The following is an 18,539-nucleotide window of genomic DNA, read 5'->3' as shown; positions in this document are numbered from 1 at the left end:
TTTGAACACGGCCTATTTATTTCGGTCAAAATGTAAACATGGCCACGAGAGCCTGTCATTAACTAGAAGATTTGCTGTACAAGTATAGTATGGAACAAAATCAAAATATTACATTACTTCTGGAGAGAACTTTCTCGTATCCTTCTCTATTCTGTGCTGTGGCGGTGCACTATGTAATGCTATATAACTGTGTAATATTAAGTAACTGTGAAATTGTTGCGACCTCTACGATTTTCAAATATGATGAGAAGCAGTCCAAACATCCTATAATGAAGGCGAGCCCTTCCCGTCCTTCTAGACTATATCTAGTGAATAGGGACAAGACAAGTAGCATATAATTGACTCTATAATCTTCTTTAAGTTAAAAAAGATGGAGTATTTTTATTTTGGTCATGCGGCTTAGAAGCACGAAGCAACCATGGATAAGCTTTGGCCTAAGTGTCTTATTTTAGAAAATGCCAAATACTGGCTCTGGTAGGATATAAAATGTCTAGGCTGTCTCTCGTGGACTGCTTTCTTTAGGTTGAGTGCTTGTTTCGACAACATAAGCTATGTTTAGAAAAGCTTCTGGGTTGGATACGGCCAGAAATACATGATCTTCCAGACTCATAGGCTCGGAGTAAAGCCCTCCACTCTTACATTCCAGTCTGTAGGGAAATGTGAGCCTTCATCATCATCCCAGCCGCCCGCCATCATGGCGGTTGCGAGCAACAAACCACCGGCGTCAGGCATATAAGGGGTGGGGACTCGACTGCCGCCCTCAGGGTAGCCTGCATCGTCAAAGACGTAGTAGGCATCGAGGAGATAGGCAATAGCCTGATCTACGTCGCCCAGGCGGAGGCTGTTCATTGCCAACATGCTAAAGTCCCAGCCGTACGAGTCCCCAAAGTCCCATCGTTTCCGGATGAGCTGAGCTGTATTGTGCATTGTGGTTAAGTTGAGAGGGGGACCGGTCAATGGAGGAGGAAGTAGGCCGTAGATGCCAATCATGGCTGGATGGTCCTGTAAGGTGGCGGTCCCAGGCTTCCACATATCCGGAATGCCCTCGTAGACCGCATAGGCATTGTCAATGACAGGAAGCGGTGCGAGATTATCCCGAACAGTGATCCAGTCGTTCGGAATTGGGAGGTCTTGGCGCTCCTTCCACTGAATAGCAACATTTAAACCAAAGCGCCAGTATGCTAGCTCAAATGTCGGGTTGATTGTAGAGTTGGGATTTGTGTTCTCGCTGACTGGATACAGAGGAGGGCCAAGGTCATAAACCTGCGTAGTCGTGTTCCACCACGCATACGATGCCATGAAATTGGCCGTAGCTGTCAGGACTTCATCCCACTCTCGCAATGTATTCTCATTTGGAAACGCTCGATAAACGTACTCGGCAAAGTGCATGACATGAGGCTGCTGCCAGATGAGAAGAGCATTGATTTCACCAGGGGCGCTGCGGCCAGTAGTATCCGTCATCTTACCCCAGCGTGCGCCTGCATAACCCTGTGCAGTAGCCCGGTCGATGCTGGATTGAAGGAATCGCTGGTATGTGTTGGGGACACTCCGGGAAAGGAGGCCATAGTGACCCCATCGGGCGAAGTGTAGGCAATGCCACAGGAACATTTCGAGCTTTTCTGCCATCAGTCAAGTGTTTCAAGGTTTCCTGGCAGGAGAGGAGCGCGGTCCGAGCCGCTCTTTGTGACTGGCAGCAACCGAACTTACGTGAAACTTGCCGTACCATCCGTTATTTACCAATCCTATATGAGGCTTTGTAAGTGCCACGACTATAGGCAGTGCATCTGTAGGGGCCCCATACCTGACTCTATAAAATAAAGTTAACCTATATACTTGAAAATACCTCTTTTCTAAAGCACCGGATACAGGGGACTGACACTAACCTTGTGGAGGGTTATGCGACGCTTCATTTACGGCGACAAGATACTGCGATAGGATAATACGACGCTGAAGCTCTGTTGCATTGGCATTCTTAGTTGCTGAGAGGTCAACAAATGCACCGGATACCCAATAGTCAGTCCACCACTCTTTGGACGCTGCGACAATATTGTCATACGTTGGGAGGTTATCTTGAGAGTTGGCTGTGGCGTCAAAGGCAACCACGAGCCGCAGAGTATCGGAATTGGAGGAGTTGAGAACGAACTTGTTTGAGCCCGGAAGAGGGCCGGAAACGGAAGCCCCCGAATTCCATTTAGCCATAATCTGATTGATATTGCTGTCAATAACATGCTCGAAGGAAGCCGTGCTGGGGTTAGAGTGTAGTTTGACGTTGTTATGCAAAGTGTCGTTCCACACGCCCACATATGGGGCGTCGAACTTGCTGGTGTCGGAGTAAGGGAAGTCAAAAAACACCCCCAAGTTTTCGGTTTTTAGAAGATCGGACTTGATTTCTATGCCCACAGTAGGGAGTGTTGGATGACACCAGACCTGCACAGACACCTCCGACCCCTTGTAGCGGAAGGTAGAATGGATTTTGCCTACCCAAAGATCCAGATCTTGAGACTTTTCTACCAGCTGGTCCTCTGTCACATTGTCTCGCCCAAAAAAGAGACCGATGTTTGCGACACTTAATCTTTGTGGATTTTCGATAAGCCAATTTGAAATATCTTCCTCTGCTGGATTCGGCATATCGTAGTTCACGAGGCGATCATGCGTCCACCAATTTAAACCTGTGAAGTCTATAGCGCGCCATCAAGCAGTAGCTGTCAGCATTCTGGGTGAGGTGTTGCTAAGCTGCTGCAGTAAATACCGGAGGGTAATGTTTGCCCTGGGGTAGTTGGCAAGCTGAAGTTGTGCCAGGCCCATGTACTCTCTATGGCGAAGTGCGAAAATGTCTGCAAGCCGGTGATATCGGCACCAAAGGCGAAATCGCCATTTCCGACTTGCAGAGGTGTTGTTGATGAGCTGACGTTGCGGTGTGGATTGAACGATCTCACCAAGTTTCGCCTCTGGGAGGGTGAGATGCTAGCTTGTACCCTAGCCGTTACAACCAGCAGTGTCAACAACTGACAATGTAAGAGACGCATTGTCGTATTATGTGACAATTAAATGACAGCAATGAACTTGCTGTTTTTGGTAATTGCAAAGTTTTATAAATTTGGGAGAGATAGTACACTTATCAAGACAGATTAATATCCCCCTTCGTGCTGTTTTTCCGTTGAGCTTATCACTGGTGGAAATTGTCAAGAAATAAGCCCGTTTCCCCGCATCCCCCGCCCCGCACCGCAGCTTTGTTGAAGGATCCGCTAGGAGATAGATTCCAACTTTCGTGAATATAAAGTAAGCGCTTCACAGGTAATTTAGGCAAAATGAGTTCCATATAATGAGTCCTAAAAGTAGATAGCATTTCCCTTTGGGGAGATCATTCGGTCAATATAACTCACTTTGCTCCTTTCCTTTCCCTCGCGATCTCGGCTTCTTGTTGTTTCTGTCGTTGAGCAAACCCCGCTGAGATCCCTGTGCCAACCGCCATGGTGTGTTCAACCGTCTTACATGTTCCTCAAAGGGTTGAATAGTGCAAATTGTTTCTCGAACATCTATTTGCATCTATACCAGTAGGGATGATGGCAGTATTAAAGATTGGGCCAATCAAGTAATCCAGCTCGCTTGTTGGATGGACCAACGCTATATTCTGTCTTCTTCTTCCTGTCATGATTCATCAATTTGTTTTACCAGCTCCTCTCACATAAAACATGCAACAAGTCACGGCAAGTTTAAATAACATCCTGACGTTATCGAAAGAAAGTACATTTTGCAACGCTGTGGCTGCTACTGGTTGATATTAGCAAAAAGTAGAGATGATTAGCCTGTTCTTTTTTCTGGGAGGATGGTTCCTTGCAAGCATCTGGTTATTTCTCGTCGAGCTGAGATCGTGGACAGATCTCAAAATCGGGCCTCAATAAACTACATAACTTTGTCATAAACAGGATTCTAGGATACATGTGTTGAATTTGGAAATTAATTCACAAAAAACAAGTCCCCTGGTTATGATTGTTCAACCACACAATGGTAGTAGATCCTGCTGCCGCAGTCCATTAAGCCATGCCGCATTCGGTGGAGGAGCTCAGGGCATTGCTTCCACCATCATTGTCATAGGAACGATAGCAGGTACCAACTGATCCTGCGCCCACGCATGCAATGTACGCGAGTGCACATGCATCGGGGCTATATGTAGTCAGCGACTGATCACTGCCTCCTGCGGTGGTGATCATGAATGACTGGAATCCAGGCACACCAGTGGCGCAAGTGTTGTCCCAAACATTCCGAGATCCTACTGAAATCTGACAGTCCTGATCGCTATACATCTCCACAATTGCAGCATTCGCGAGAAGAGCATAGGCTCCCATAATGGAGACGGACAGTTTTCCGAACATCATTCTGATAAGCAAACTTGTTAGCTTGTCCTTTTGTAAAAGAATGGATGCATGGATAGGAGTAAATACTTGACAAGGTGGGTAGTACTGTGATTCTGGTATATAGACCGAAGTCAAAGGGGACCGCGGGAGTCTGAAGAGAGAAGGATGTGATGGAAGACTCAAGATATGGAGCTATAGTGGAGGGAGATGTGCCCTTTTATGCCAAATAAATTACCAGAAATCCGTAGAGAAACAGTCTCACGGAAAATCACTGTATGTAAAATTGTAAAGTAGGTATCAGCAATAATAGATCAAAAATAATGGCAGATGACACATTGAAGGCCCGTGGGGTCTATTTCTCGATCATATATTTGGGTGGAGTAGGGAAACGAAAATAGAAGTTTTGATATTTGCTGAGATGGGGGCGAGGCAAGGCTTAAGGAATGAAACTAGACAAATGATGGACCGAAACGCTATTAGATACACTAACATTCTAACGTACCGACATATTTCATTTGATATATCAACTTCAAAGGACCACTAACTGTTTTGATATAGCTTACAAACTCTACCGGATGGAAGTGAGCAGAAGCTGGGCCAACACCAGCTGCTGTAGCTCAAAGTTGCCGATGCCGACTTGTGAGGATCCTTTGATTATGATTATGATGTCTAAGGGTATCCCAAGAGCCCTGCAATCCTGATCCTGGCCAAAGAGACCCCACTAGTCAAAACCAACAGAGTAGGAGAAAATATTATAGGCTAACTAAACGGCAAAATGTCAAACCCAGGGGTTATGAAAATAGCAATTTTCTTAGTATGTAGAAATGATCTGCGCAGCTATGCCGTAGGGCACCGACAGATTTACTCAGTATACACTTGCTACTCGGAAATTAAGACGATCCTTCATACAAGCCCGAATTTAGCTTGGTGCACACAGTTTAGAAAATTTGCTGGGTATAATCGGCCCTTCTGAAGGTATGTTGAGATGGAAAAATGCGCAAATCCGCAATCTACGGCTTGAAGTTTCCGCTGTTTTCAGTACCCGGCGAGACGACATTGGTCTAGAGTCTTGCTTTACGTAGATTGGGCGTATGGCAGTCCATACTCTGTAGGTCTGTTGAGTTAATCACAAACATAGATTTCGCATCCTTTTTGGGGGCTCAGTATGGGGGCTGAGTGTAATGGAAGCCACGTGCAGCTTCCGAGAAACGGTATTGGAGCTTATTCTACGCTGGCCCCAAATTAAGAGGTGGGTCTGTTGTTCACAAAGTATGAATCTGGGGCGGAAGGGCAATTAGACTCTACACAACCAGAATGAAATCACTTCGTTATACCCCTTTACGTTGACTTTCAAATACAGGTCCAAAATGATGATAAACAGATCGCTCGTAAAGATAGCTCATAGAAACTGGTTAAAAAATGGGGGCAATATTCTGAAGCCCAGTAATCTTCCCTTGTTGGGCCCCGTGGGTGTTGCCTTAAAGTAGACCATCACAGACGCCCCATTTCTTCGCCACAAGGCCAAGTCCAAAAGTCCACTTGAAGATAGAAGAAATAATTTTGTCATCCGTGGGCGCATATTCATATAATGGAGAAATCACACCCAAATAATTCCATGTACAAATCTCTGCCATCCTTCAAGTTTTGCACTCATCCAGTTTCTTTATGAGCTCCCTTGGAAGTAAAGCGGCTCTTTTTGAGTTCCTGGTCACTTCTGGGCTAGTTTTAAAAGGTGGTAGGTTATTTGTCTCTGTCCTCAGTCAAAAGAGGCTTGGATTCTCCCGAAGCTTCTAGCTACTCAATAGTCCAGGTTCTGATCCAAATATAAACAGAGGCCAGAGTAGAGCAGAATGGACTGCTTTGTTTTGTCCGCCATTGATGACTTCCTCGTATGCTCGCGGCATGGTCTTCCAGACCTCCATCAGTGCAGCCTGCGCCTTGGGGGAGGGATCAAAATTCCACCAGCTCACCCCGTGAGCATACAAACAAAAGCCAAAAGCTTGCCAAATAAATGCTGAATATCTTTTCGACTGCAGACTGCCACGTCAGAGGAGATAGCCCTCACTAAGTTCCCTGTATCCAGTAAGATAATGGTGGGTCTGTGACCCCAAAATTCCCAGAGATCCTTTTCGAACTGTTTTGGCCCCAGAATAACCTCAATTTTGTCGTCTAGCTTGAATCGTATTCAGCCGTGCTTGTGGTATGCCCCGACTCTGCGACTGTATGATTGAGAAGCCAAATACCATTTCAGTGCCGGCTACAGCACGGCGCGCAAGACGACCTGTTTGATGCGGCCGCCGGTAAGGACTGCTGAGAAAAGTGTTCGATGAGAGGAAGCTACCTTTGATAGGGAGTCCGTCCATATAATAACCCCCATCGCCCATCTCTTAATCGTTTGAGCGGACAATCTGGTTGAGATATTGAGACACAATATCTAAAGTCTTTGCGGGCAGCAGCAGTCCACTGCCTAAGTGAATGGCCTCGCTGTCCAGGGTATTGAGCCACGAGAGCAGTTGCCTTGACTGACGATCCCAGTCAGCTTGGTTGGTGATGATGTCCTCCTCCAGGTGCCGAGGAAAGAGGCTGGCGGCACCATCATGGTCCAGAACAACTTCAAACCAAGGAGTAACAACGCTGCCAGTGGCTGTTCCCTCTCTCTGTGGCTCATTTCAGCTTCCTGGGACACCATATCCTGGATCTGGCCGCGTACCGATTGACTCTTGCAACTTTTTGCAGTCCGGCTAAGCCATTTGAATATTTCATCAAGAGTCTCAAGAACCCAGTCACACAGAGTAGAGAGTCAAGAACAGACTTTCTCTTGCTCCTAAGGTCCATCCAAGAATGGTGCAGGTGTCACCACTTTCGCACTCCCCTAATCAAGATTGCTGCGGGGGTTTGTATAGTCCTTGGGAAGGGCCATAGAAGTTCTGTAGCTTCCTGATCATAGCAGAGCATGGCCCCTCGTGCACACGTTCTTGTAATTAACGTACTATAGTTTTCTCTTAGATAGTCGTCCAACATCCGCTCTGACTCCCTGTAGCTTCCGTATGTCTGAATTTGTGGCGGATGTCCCGATAAGGATAACGTTGGCCCATAATCTTTCCTCCCATTGAACTGGTGATCTGGGTAATCAGTGACGTCACTTTTGGTCGGAAACCACAAAGGATCAGCTAGCAATTCTGGGCCGTCTTGTTCATTCTCGTCGGAGTATCATCCATATTCGGCGCTGTTTCCTCTTTTGGTGACAGCCTTGGAATAGAACGGAAGCTACACATTTGGTCGGACCATGGAGTGCCAAAGTCTGGCATAATGTATCATGCAGTAAATGAATCAAATTCTTCCAGCTCTGAGGATGATGAATATGGCCTTACACCCTTTATATCGAGAGATAATTGCGGAACCGTTGGTGTTTACGGGCCTTCTTCAGTCTGGCATTAGGGAGCTCAATTGAAATCGCGAACTCTCCGACATCGAATCCAAATGGGAGCCTGACCGCTACAGATTGATAGCGGACGCTGGGCTGCAGAAGCAAAGAGAGTACGATCTGGGCTGCCAACCAATCATTGCCGGAATCGGAATACCCTCTGAGCTTGCAATGTACCTACTTGATCTCCACCGGAATCGGCAACATCATGGATCACTTCTCGTCTGCTCCAGCATACCCACTGTTGCCGAGTTGCTAATGTTGGGAAGTACGTTCAACGCTCGTTGACAACCCTCTAAAGGTTGGCTTTATACAGGCTATGTACTTCGTATGGTGTATGACCTCGGCCTCTACCTGGATTACGATGCTATTGCAGGAAGCCCTGGGGGATATGTAAGTCCGTTGGAGGGTGTATTGAGCGCATTTATATGTGACAAACTGCAAAGTCTAACTTTGGTCGGCCGTTCACCATTCAACTCCGAGGTTCACATGTCTCGCGATACTTCATGGATTTGTTCGAAGTAGCGAGTTGTGGACAGTTCATGTTGGCCACAACTGCCTGGCACTTCAACAAAAGGCAATCTCATCCCAACACGAGTACATTCAATTTCCGCCTTCCAACAGATGTGTTCGCTCTCAAAGCTGATGACTAGTGTGATTGATCGAGTCTACGTCGTTGGAGCGACTGGTGGTGTTATTCGAAAATATCTCAGTATCATCGATCGCCGGCTGTCTGTTTAGTATCGAAAATTACCACAGGATCTACATTTTGAACCTCTGGTGGCGGCATCGTCAAACACTTGTACCGTCGCTGCTCCAAATGTTATTATCCTTTTGACCACATATAATGCCCTGATCTTCTCTTGCATCTCCCGTTCATTTCCAGCGGACGACTTCATTCTACCTGTAGCTCTGCTGATTCTTGGGGGCGCTGCATTACTGCGGCTCGCAATATTACCCACCTGGTGCTTTCGTGCCGCTCAGCCTACAATTCCGCCGTGCCAACTATATGATGTTACGATGTGTCTGTGGCATGCACTATCCATGCCCACAATCCTGCCATTTGGGAAAGCACCCGACGACGAGAGGCGAGTTCTCCTTTGACGGTGTGTTTGTAATGCCTGGATGAGCTTGCCATACCGAATTGTGGTGTCTCGGCGCCAGCCAGAATTGTTTGGCGATTGATGGACGCAAATGGAATCCCCGTTGAAATCGGTAGGGGCGACCCTCAACTTTCGTGAAGGATTATCGCTGACTTTGCTTCGAAAAATCACGACGTTGATGCTCAAGGGAGTTGCCCTATCGACATCAATCTTGACTTCCAATCATTTTCAGAATTGGCCTTTGATCAAGAGGGACAGGATGATGGTGTCCGAAGTGAGAGATTTCAGGAATTTTCTCGTGATTTGGATTTATTGTTTGGATTTATGAATGGGGCCGACCCCTCTCCTCCGGCGATTTTGAGTGTTATAAATATTTAACATCTCATTCTTGCAACTCATCAACGTTTTCTGTACGCTCAAGATGTTGAAAAAAAGATTATGTCCTCATTCTTAGATAGCCAGTTACAAGAAATCCGGCAATATTGTAATTCAGCGCAATACTTGCATAAATGACCTATTCCAACACTCATGAGTCCTCTTTGATCACCTAGTCAAAGTATGGTTGAAACGCAAGCCACACTTTGCTTGAGTTGCCGCTCTTTTTGGGGGGTCATTTTGGCCTCCTCCTTGTTGATATATTTTTCCTCCCACCCTGGTCAGGATACTGAATTTGCCATCTTTTGGGCATTGCAGCAGCGATCAAGGGCAATGAACAAAAAAGCGGCTTCATCCACCGTTTTGCCACAAGTGATCATGCCGCGGTTCTGAAGGATGACACAGCGGCATTTTGGCCCAAGAGCCTTCGCAATTCGAGCTCCTTCCTCGACCGATCCAACGGTTCCACCGTTTCGCAGGTAGACAGCAAGGTCATTGTAAAAGCGTAGTGCGTCCTGGTCGATCATTTCGATGGGTCTGCCAAAACACGAGAATGCCTTTTCATGGACGGAATACGCATGGCACGCGGCGTTCAGGCCAGGGCGAGCTTTACGGATTTCACTATGAATCAAAGAAGCCGGGCCATTGATGGGATACTGGCGTCACCTGGCTGGACTTCACCGCCCTCATTCACAAGGACGCTGTCAGAGACACGAATCACAGAGAAGTGCAGGCTTAAGGGATTGATCCAGGAATAGTCTAGAAGCCGCCTAGGTCAGTCGTTATTTCCTCATTCTTATATCTCGAAGCTCGCAAGCAACTGACGTGAATTAGAAGGATCTCTCAATTAAATGTGGCCTGCTACACCCTCATCGAAACCTTGCTTGGCAAAACCCTGAAACGCAGCCGCCAAGTGCTGTTTCCGATAGGCAAGAACTTCTAGCTTGTCTTGAACGCAGGGGCAGAGCGGATGACGACTCTTCCCTCTTTGTCGCCTAAAAATGAAAATCTTCAAAGCTGTCCTTGGACATGGTGCCATTCCGTGCTCCTGGGGGTGTTTGGTCGAGTATATTTGACTCAGTAGTGACTGTAGATGCGGCAGTGGCCATTGAGTGGAGCTCAAGTGAAAGGTTTGTGGGATACCAAAAGAAAAAGGTCACCGATTTATGGATGCAGTCCATGAGTAGGCTTGTGTCCCATCATTAATATTTCTCACAGGGCACACTACTGAAAACGATCCGACAACTTGAATCTTAGGTTTAGATGCCAAGAACTATCATTGTCTACCCCAGTATAACGGGCTTGCAGCCTCCGTCTTCGGTCCTCCGACGGCAACTCGTCACCCGTTGTGGGCCCAACGTTGATTGTTAGGTGAGTTGGTCGAGACAAGAATTTGCAACCCCGCACCGGGTTTGCGGCAGTTCCGCCATTGGCTTTCACGTATGTGGAATTGTCGAAAGCAAAGGGGAGGCAAGAGTCTCAGTTTCCCGGGTTTGTGTCGTCAATAATTGAACAAGTATTTAATCCTCATGGAATGGAAGATGTGAGACAGAGGTTTAAAGCGGCTGGGTTATAAACGTACTATGCCTTGTCACAATCCCTTACGGATTTGATATCAACGCATGCGGCGAGGAAAGCAGGTGTGAGGGTATCTAATCTTTGACAGCTTCACCTGAACTACTGTAGAAGTCAATATGTGGCTTCAGAAGTGCAATCAATCAAGTCGAGATAGAACCTGACTGTCAGAAAGGACAACTCATATCTTTGGGGGACCATTTCTTCTACCTCGATGGAGCTATATATGAACCAGTAGGCGGTCTGGTCCGTAACGAATAGAGTCACCCCACGGAGATCAAGACCCCAGATCAACGAATCAGTGTATTCGCCATCACACCGATTTATTGCTTTATGAATTGTGAATAATCATGCCTATTAAAAGCTGCATTGAGCCTGTCATCGCTCGTTGCCCTCCAAGTTGGCGTTTTGGTCGCAGTGCGAGCGGATAAAGCGGGGCCTACAATTTTGCCTCGGATGCCTCGGATATTCGGTAACTTCTTTTTGGACGCGCCCGTTGGCGGGGTCGGGGGGCAGGAAGGGGAATAATTATAATTACACAATATACGCCATCGAGATTTCTCGGACATTGATTCTCGATAGTGGAACAACGATGACATCGCAAAGCACTTCAGGCGCGGCGTACGTTTTGGGAGTGGGTATGACCCAGTTCCTAAAACCGCGCCGCATTCGTGAATGTAAGCCCAAATCACTCTTTCTCATCGAGTGATGTTTGAACGACTCTGATTAAATCAAGACCCCGAACTGGGATACGAGGCTGGAGTCAAGGCTCTGACGGATGCTCACATTACATACGATGATGTCCAAATGGGTGTCGCGTGCTACTGTTATGGCGACACCACTTGTGGACAGCGAATTTTCTACCAATTCGGCATGACAGGTATCCCTATTTATAACACCAACAATGCCTGTGCCACCGGTTCAACCGGCCTGCATTTGGCTCGCACTATGGTAAAAGGAGGCCTTGCGGACTGTGTTTTGGTAATTGGTTTCGAACAGATGCGCCCTGGTTCCATCAAAAGCGTGTGGGATGACCGCCCAAGCCCTTTGGGTCCTTCCACAAAGATGATGGAAGACACTTACGGCAAGCACAATAGCCCTCGCAATGCGCAGTACTTTGGAAACGCAGGACAAGAGTACATGCAGAGGCAAGGTACTCCCAGTCTGTAATTGATCCCTAATGCTAACCCAAAGCGAAGGTTTGGGGCCAAAGCAGAAGACTTCGCCGAAATTGCCCGTATATCGCACGAGCACTCGCAGCGCAACCCATACGCACAATTCCGAACAGCATACTCACTGGAGCAAATCCTTAACTCCGGTGGTATATACGGACCTCTGACCAAGCTTCAATGCAGCCCGACGAGCGATGGAGCAGCAGCTGCGGTTATTGTGTCGCAGCGCTTCCTGGATGCGCGGCCACACCTTAAATCACAAGCTATTCTAATGGCCGGCCAAAATCTTACGACTGATGGGCCGGAAGTTTACTCCCGGAGCGCAATTGATCTAGTGGGGTTCAACATGTCCCGCCAGGCAGCTAAGCTTGCGATGCAAGAAGCAGGCGTGGAGGCCAGGGATGTCAAAGTCTGTGAGCTGCATGATTGTTTCTCCACCAATGAGCTTCTACTTTTGGATTCCTTGGGATTTTCGGAGCCAGGAAAAGCACATGAAATGGTTCGTCGGGGTGATATCACTTATGGCGGCGGCGGTCCGGTTATCAATCCATCGGGCGGGCTGATCTCTAAAGGCCATCCCCTTGGAGCAACAGGACTGGCACAGTGTGCTGAACTTACATGGCAGCTCCGCGGCTGGGCAAATAATCGACTGGTTCAGGGTGCAGACGTTGCACTGCAGCACAATCTAGGATTGGGAGGGGCCGTGGTAGTGACCGTCTATAAGCGAGCTGATGGCCACATCGCTCGTGCAGTCTCAGATGATGAAATCAAGAGGGTCTCTGGTCTGGAGTACAATCCAGCCACTGAGGCACGTTGCATCTCTCCCCGAGATGGTGAACTGGTCCGAAGTCGGATAAAGCGGCATGACTACCCTCTTAAGGAAACCATTGGAAAACTATCCGCTCGTATATAGTTGCGCTAGCATGAATATTGATCGGTAGATAAAGGCGACTCAATTTTGACTTAAAAACGACGATTATGGCAGACATCCTGTAGCTTCACGACCACCGTTATCTTATTATGCGATGGGAACGATGAAGTTGCTTAAACAGAGGGCTCACATGGACCTGTGCAACTGTGGGAAGGAAAGACTTTCACTGACAATGTTTTGGTCAACAACAACATACTACCAGCCCTCAAGTCAGGCTCTCCACCTCTAGTTCGGTTTGCGTCCGACCTGGGGCGAGTGTTCCTTTTCGGGTAAGGGATCGCCCGATGTTGAACCAGCTACATATAAATGAGACATTACTCTCCTTGCCTCCAAATTTCCGCAGTCCTGCTTTTGTGGTCACCATGTTCGTAATCACCATGAAACTGATACTCTTCTCTCAGGTCGTCTCTCCAGCATGCTCACTTATCACCGGTTCTACCCTATTCACAGACCCAAATGAAATCGCTGAGCAGCTTGGGACTATGTCATTGCTGGAGGGCTGGCTGGTCTCACAACTGCGGCAAGGTTGACTGCAGATCCAAACATCACGGTTTTAGTAATTGAAAGTGGTTATTTCCAGTCAAGCCGAGGGCCCATAATTGAAGACGTTACAACCTTCGGTCAGGCCTTCGGTACCTCTGTCGATCACGCATTTGACACCGTTTCACTGGCTATCAACGGGCGCCCTGTAACTATCCACGCAGGCAACGGACTCGGTGGTTCGACATTGATCAATGGGGCGACATGGACTGGTCCAGCAAAGGTGCAGATAGACTCCTGGGAGACTCATCTGGGCAACCCAGGATAGAACTGGAAGAGTGTCTCTCAATATATCCACAAAGCGGAGAAGGCTCGTGCCCCAACTCCAGAGCAAATCGCGGCTGGCCACTACTTTGATCACCAGTGCCATGGCCTCAATGGAGCTGTACATGTCGGCCCACGAGATACAGGAAAACCATGGTCACATATCACACGGACTCTCATGAAGATGGTCAGAAGCCAGGGTATCGCTACAAGGAGAGACCTGAGTTGCGGCGACCCACAAGGGGTGTCCATGTTTCCTAACACCATTCATCCAAATCAGACACGGTCGGATACGGCCCGAGAGTATCTTCTTGACCAGGATGATCGGCCCAATTTGCGAATTCTCATGGGCCAGCAGGTTGGCAAAGTGTTGCTCAATAACAAGATGACCCCTCCCTTGGCCACCGGCGTCCAGTTTGGCACGGATGGCGCTAGATATGAAGTCCATGTCAACCGAGAAGTGCTTCTGGCAGCTGGTGCACTCGTCTCACCTCTGATTCTGGAGAACTCGGGGATAGGCTTGTCAAGCGTGCTCGCCACAGCGGGTGTTCCCCAAGTCGTCGACCTCCCCGTGGGACTCAATTTGCAAGACCAGACCAAAACAACCACGTTAACTAGGGTCCGCAAAGATGGAGAAGGGCAGGGGTAAGCCGCGTATTTCGCAACGTGGAATGAACTATTCGATGCGACGACACGACCAACCGCTCAGGGGCTATTAGATTCCCAGCTGGATCAGTGGGTTGACGATGTCATTTCCGGTGGTGGGTTTAGCAATCGCACAGCCCTGAAAGCACAGCTGGAGCTCTATCGAACATGGCTCCTCGAAGACAAGGTTGCATACGCAGAGCTTTTGCTGGACGTGAGCGAAAACGACATGAGCTTTGGAATCTGGGTGCTCCTGCCGTTTACCCGGGGTTATGTGCATATCGTGGATCACGATCCATACCTCTGGCGTGTTGTGAGGAATCCTCGGTACATGGAAAATGACCTCGATCGTTATGCCCAAGGGGCATCCACATTGTTGGCGCGTAACGTCGCCCGTGCCGAGGCCATGCAGCAGTATGTCGGGGAAGAAGTCCTGCCCGGCTTGTTTGATGTTCCCCTTAATGCGACCATGGACGATTGGGTCACGTATGTTGCGCAGAACTTTCAGCCTAACTTTCATCCGGTGGGGACATGTTCAATGATGTCAAAGGAACTGGGAGGCGTTGTGGACCCTGCTGGTCGGGTGTATGGAGTGCAGAAGCTTCGTGTTATTGACGCCTCCATTGTTCCAACGCAAGTCTCTGCCCATCTGTCTGCCCTGTTGTATGGGGTGGCCGAAAAGCTTGCGGGCCACATTCTCAGGGACCACTATGGTCAGTAATCTGGGTGTTTTAATGAGGCTCCGCTGGGTCGGAACAGCCCTACCGTGTCTGGCACTCGAACGCGAATTATCATTAATGCCGCATTGACTGGGCCTAGCGGATTTATGGGTAAAATGATGGTACAATGGTGGCCAAAACAACTCTTCGCTTAAGAGTGTTCGTTCGCGCAGGATAGGCTAACGTAATCGGCAAGCGAATGGGCCATGCAAGCGGGTGGGCCGCCCCAAAACATACTAAATGCTATGTTCTACAACTTGATATCTCAACAGTAGCTTAATATAATACTTGATTATCTCCTAGAACTATTCTGGTCATATCTAGCTTATTTATAGGAGTCCTAACAAATTTTGAGATTTTGTGGTTTAGATATATATATGTTAAGGGGAGTCGCATTGTTTGGTACCATGAAATAATCTCTTATCCTAAATCCAAGTCAAACCTTACTATTTCTTATACTAAGAAACGATATTCTGCCAACAATCAAATAATCTTAATTATAGTGAATTGCATTTACTATGGTATTTTGGGGTGGCCCACCCGCTTGCATGGCCACTCCCTTGCCGATTACGTTATAAGGTATCCCTCCTAACCCCAAGAAAGGCGGCGGGCTGCGATAACTCGACAGCCAAACGGGGTTCTATTATCCCCTGCGGATCCCTTGTCACGTCATTGCACGCGCCTTAGCGAAAACTCCTATCACTATCCTTCTTCTTAAGTCCCTGTCTCACGTACCTGTCTGTCCGTCTTTTCCCCACGACCACTTGCAGCATTTGTCCAAGGCTTGGTAACTCACTCCTGAATCGCTTGAATTTCGGCCCCGGTTGGAAGCATCTCAGCTTTTTTTTTGCCAATCGTTCAACCTCAGAACCCTTGGCCCTGATTAAAATGCTACCCTTGCCGCCTCTCATTGTTATTTCCATGGCCGCGGTTGTTTCGTTCGGAGAACATGTCACTGCAAACTCGATACCCTGGTCTGTCGAGGGATATTACTCGGTCTCAAATTCCTGTAGGTAACAATCATTCGTGACCTTTGACCCGCTGGTGATTTATCCGTACAGAACCGATTACTTGGGATTACAATCAGACATATGTCAGATCAAGCACATTCGGTCAGTTTTGCTCGGCTCTTTTCCTTAAGGCTGGTGTGCCTAGTCCCAACTTAATGGCCTGACGCTCTGACTAGGCCGATGTTGCGAAAATACGCTGTCAAATTGCGGGTTCGGTACTAGTTGCACAGATTCTACAATCTACTACTCCACTGGCTCGTCTGTTTGGTGAGCTTTGTGCGTACTGCACATCACTGGTATCAGGCTGACCATGACTGTCATCTTCTGCTAGTGTCTCGGGTCAAACATGTGCGATCATGAATATATATGAGTCAAAGATAAGCGACCCATCTATGGTAGACCTATTCTGCTGGTCGGACTGGGAAGCTTCAACCATCTTCCGCACGACCGATGTTACAGCAACTCCCACTTCTGGTAAGATGCATTCCGCAGATTCTTGTACCGCCGTCATCAATATCGACAACTTTTTTGCTGATACTGCGCCTGAAGCACTAACTACATCGACTGGAATCGCCCCCGGGGCTATTATCACGGCGTCTAGTCCGTCTCCCACTACCACTGCCGCCATCACAGCACCGAATCATTCCAAACCTCACGAAAGTAAAACTTGGATTGCCGGTGCTGTCATTGGTCCTATCGCGGGCTGTGCGCTGATTGGGGCCCTTGGGTTCTGGGGCAGGCGTCGAATCTGTGCGAAGAAGAGACTCGGCACGGTAGAGGTCCCAAATCCAGTCCAAAAGTTTCCGTCTGCTCGAGTTGCTGTTGAAATTGGTACATCTGGTACTCAGGGTATCCCTGAATTAGGACCGTCGTCACCGAAGGGCCTGAACAGTACTAGCGGCTCGCCTGCAGTGGAACTTTCAGAATCTAGCAGGTAGTCCAAATAATTCAGTATAATAAGCCTTGATGCTACAATCCAAGTATGATTACAATCCTTAAGAATATAGCTAAGTTAGTTATCGTCCAGTGATTTGCGAATATAGATTCATTGATTTCATTAATTTACACACGATACTCAGTGTACGGCAATCTCCACGGCTCTGTTTTCCCCCTCTTTCTCTTCTTTTCTTTTCTTGGCACTTATTCGGTCAATCATAAACACTCAACCTCGGGTGGGGTTGGGATCCGAGGTATATCCCCGCACAAAGACCACATCGCCCAAGTCGAGCTAAAGCTGCCTAATAATGGAACTTATTAAGAGCACAATTCTCCATTGAATTGCGTGAGCGTAAATCAAGTGTACATGGCCTTCTTCGCACTCGCATAGTCTGCAAAACACCACATCAGCATATTCAGTGATCAAAAATTCCTCATTTCAGACCGCATTTATGGCCCAAAATCTGCAGTCGCAACCACCGGCGAGCCATTTCCTGCAGCTCTCTTTTCCGAGACCGGGAATACTCCTTGTTATGATCAATAGAGAAAAACAACGCAATGCTCTACCCGCCGAGGCGCATTGGGAGGGTCATCACCTGTTTTCCTGGTTTGATGAGGAGCCGTCCTTGCTGGTGGCAGTTGTCACCGGTGCCGGTCAGAAAGCATTCTGTGCCGGTCAGGATTTGGTTGAACAAAGTTTGTCTCGCCGAAAACCACAAACTGCTTCGCAAGTCGCAGTGATGAACCATCCCCCAAGTGGATTCATGGGGTTGAGCCAACGTAGAGGAAGGAAGCCAGTGCTGGCAGCTGTCAATGGGTTTGCTCTAGGAGGCGGATTCGAAATTTGCCTCAATTGGTATGACTGCCCGCCCGACCGATTATCAAAGATTATATTAACATATCATCCCTCAAAGTGATATGGTGGTTGCGGCTCCTAATGCGATTTTTGGACTACCAGAGGTTGCAGTTGGGCTATATGCTGCCGCTGGCGGGCTGCCTCGTTTGATGCGAATTGTCGGGCTTCAGTTGGCGTCCGAGATTGCAATGACAGGCCGCCGATTATCTGCCCAAGATGCATTAGGCTACCACCTAATCAATCAAATTTCGCAGTCAGTCGAATCGGTCGTGGATGAATGCCTTTCCCTCGCAGCAAAAATAACAAGTTTTTCCCCCGACGGGATTATCGTGACACGCCAGGGCCTGCGAGAAACCTGGGATAATCCAAGTGTTGAACATGCAACTTCGCGGACCAGGCACGAATTTGTGAATCGGCTCGTTGCTGGCGAGAACTTCAAGATCGGCGTTGAAGCATTCGCAAATAAGCGTGAACCGAAATGGGTTCCCTCCCGCCTTTAATTTAACAGAGCTGCGGTGATAAGGTTTACATTACATGTTATAGCATTTGAGATTGTGTCGGGCGGAAAGATACCACTAGTTTCTGGGTCGAATGATAGATGACAGTGCCTATAGATCTGATTCTGTATATCTAG

The 18,539-nt window shown here is 48.0% G+C and overlaps 8 protein-coding genes across 8 annotated transcripts; 4 read left to right on the top strand and 4 right to left on the bottom strand.

Annotated features, from left to right (window-relative positions):
• Positions 1 to 606: 606 nt before the first annotated feature.
• N7474_011245 (uncharacterized protein) lies at positions 607 to 1,608 on the bottom strand (the record flags this gene model as incomplete). The annotated part of the gene is made up of 1 exon (XM_057202655.1): positions 607 to 1,608. The coding sequence occupies one exon, from the start codon at positions 1,606 to 1,608 to the stop codon at positions 607 to 609; it is 1,002 nt and encodes a 333-aa protein (XP_057047939.1).
• Positions 1,609 to 1,878: 270 nt separating this feature from the next.
• Positions 1,879 to 3,026, bottom strand: N7474_011244 (uncharacterized protein; the record flags this gene model as incomplete). Its single annotated transcript, XM_057202654.1, has 2 exons — positions 1,879 to 2,669; positions 2,750 to 3,026. 2 exons carry the CDS (start codon positions 3,024 to 3,026, stop codon positions 1,879 to 1,881), a joined length of 1,068 nt encoding a protein of 355 aa, XP_057047938.1.
• Positions 3,027 to 4,034: 1,008 nt separating this feature from the next.
• N7474_011243 (uncharacterized protein) lies at positions 4,035 to 6,277 on the bottom strand (the record flags this gene model as incomplete). Its single annotated transcript, XM_057202653.1, has 2 exons — positions 4,035 to 4,377; positions 6,186 to 6,277. 2 exons carry the CDS (start codon positions 6,275 to 6,277, stop codon positions 4,035 to 4,037), a joined length of 435 nt encoding a protein of 144 aa, XP_057047937.1.
• A 3,261-nt stretch (positions 6,278 to 9,538) lies between these two features.
• N7474_011242 (uncharacterized protein) lies at positions 9,539 to 9,784 on the bottom strand (the record flags this gene model as incomplete). The annotated part of the gene is made up of 1 exon (XM_057202652.1): positions 9,539 to 9,784. One exon carries the CDS (start codon positions 9,782 to 9,784, stop codon positions 9,539 to 9,541), a length of 246 nt encoding a protein of 81 aa, XP_057047936.1.
• Positions 9,785 to 11,424: 1,640 nt separating this feature from the next.
• Positions 11,425 to 12,917, top strand: N7474_011241 (uncharacterized protein; the record flags this gene model as incomplete). Its single annotated transcript, XM_057202651.1, has 3 exons — positions 11,425 to 11,509; positions 11,569 to 11,968; positions 12,032 to 12,917. The coding sequence occupies 3 exons, from the start codon at positions 11,425 to 11,427 to the stop codon at positions 12,915 to 12,917; spliced, it is 1,371 nt and encodes a 456-aa protein (XP_057047935.1).
• Positions 12,918 to 13,989: 1,072 nt separating this feature from the next.
• On the top strand, positions 13,990 to 15,105 carry N7474_011240 (glucose-methanol-choline oxidoreductase; the record flags this gene model as incomplete). The annotated part of the gene is made up of 2 exons (XM_057202650.1): positions 13,990 to 14,358; positions 14,449 to 15,105. The coding sequence occupies 2 exons, from the start codon at positions 13,990 to 13,992 to the stop codon at positions 15,103 to 15,105; spliced, it is 1,026 nt and encodes a 341-aa protein (XP_057047934.1).
• A 1,364-nt stretch (positions 15,106 to 16,469) lies between these two features.
• N7474_011239 (uncharacterized protein) lies at positions 16,470 to 17,051 on the top strand (the record flags this gene model as incomplete). The annotated part of the gene is made up of 1 exon (XM_057202649.1): positions 16,470 to 17,051. One exon carries the CDS (start codon positions 16,470 to 16,472, stop codon positions 17,049 to 17,051), a length of 582 nt encoding a protein of 193 aa, XP_057047933.1.
• A 450-nt stretch (positions 17,052 to 17,501) lies between these two features.
• On the top strand, positions 17,502 to 18,405 carry N7474_011238 (enoyl-CoA hydratase/isomerase family protein; the record flags this gene model as incomplete). Its single annotated transcript, XM_057202648.1, has 2 exons — positions 17,502 to 17,905; positions 17,964 to 18,405. The coding sequence occupies 2 exons, from the start codon at positions 17,502 to 17,504 to the stop codon at positions 18,403 to 18,405; spliced, it is 846 nt and encodes a 281-aa protein (XP_057047932.1).
• Positions 18,406 to 18,539: the final 134 nt, after the last annotated feature.

This window comes from Penicillium riverlandense, assembly GCF_028828495.1.
Source record: "Penicillium riverlandense strain IBT 135883 chromosome Unknown utg000011l_segment0_segment0, whole genome shotgun sequence".
Lineage (NCBI taxonomy): Eukaryota > Fungi > Ascomycota > Eurotiomycetes > Eurotiales > Aspergillaceae > Penicillium > Penicillium riverlandense.
This window is presented reverse-complemented; position numbering and strand designations above follow the sequence as displayed.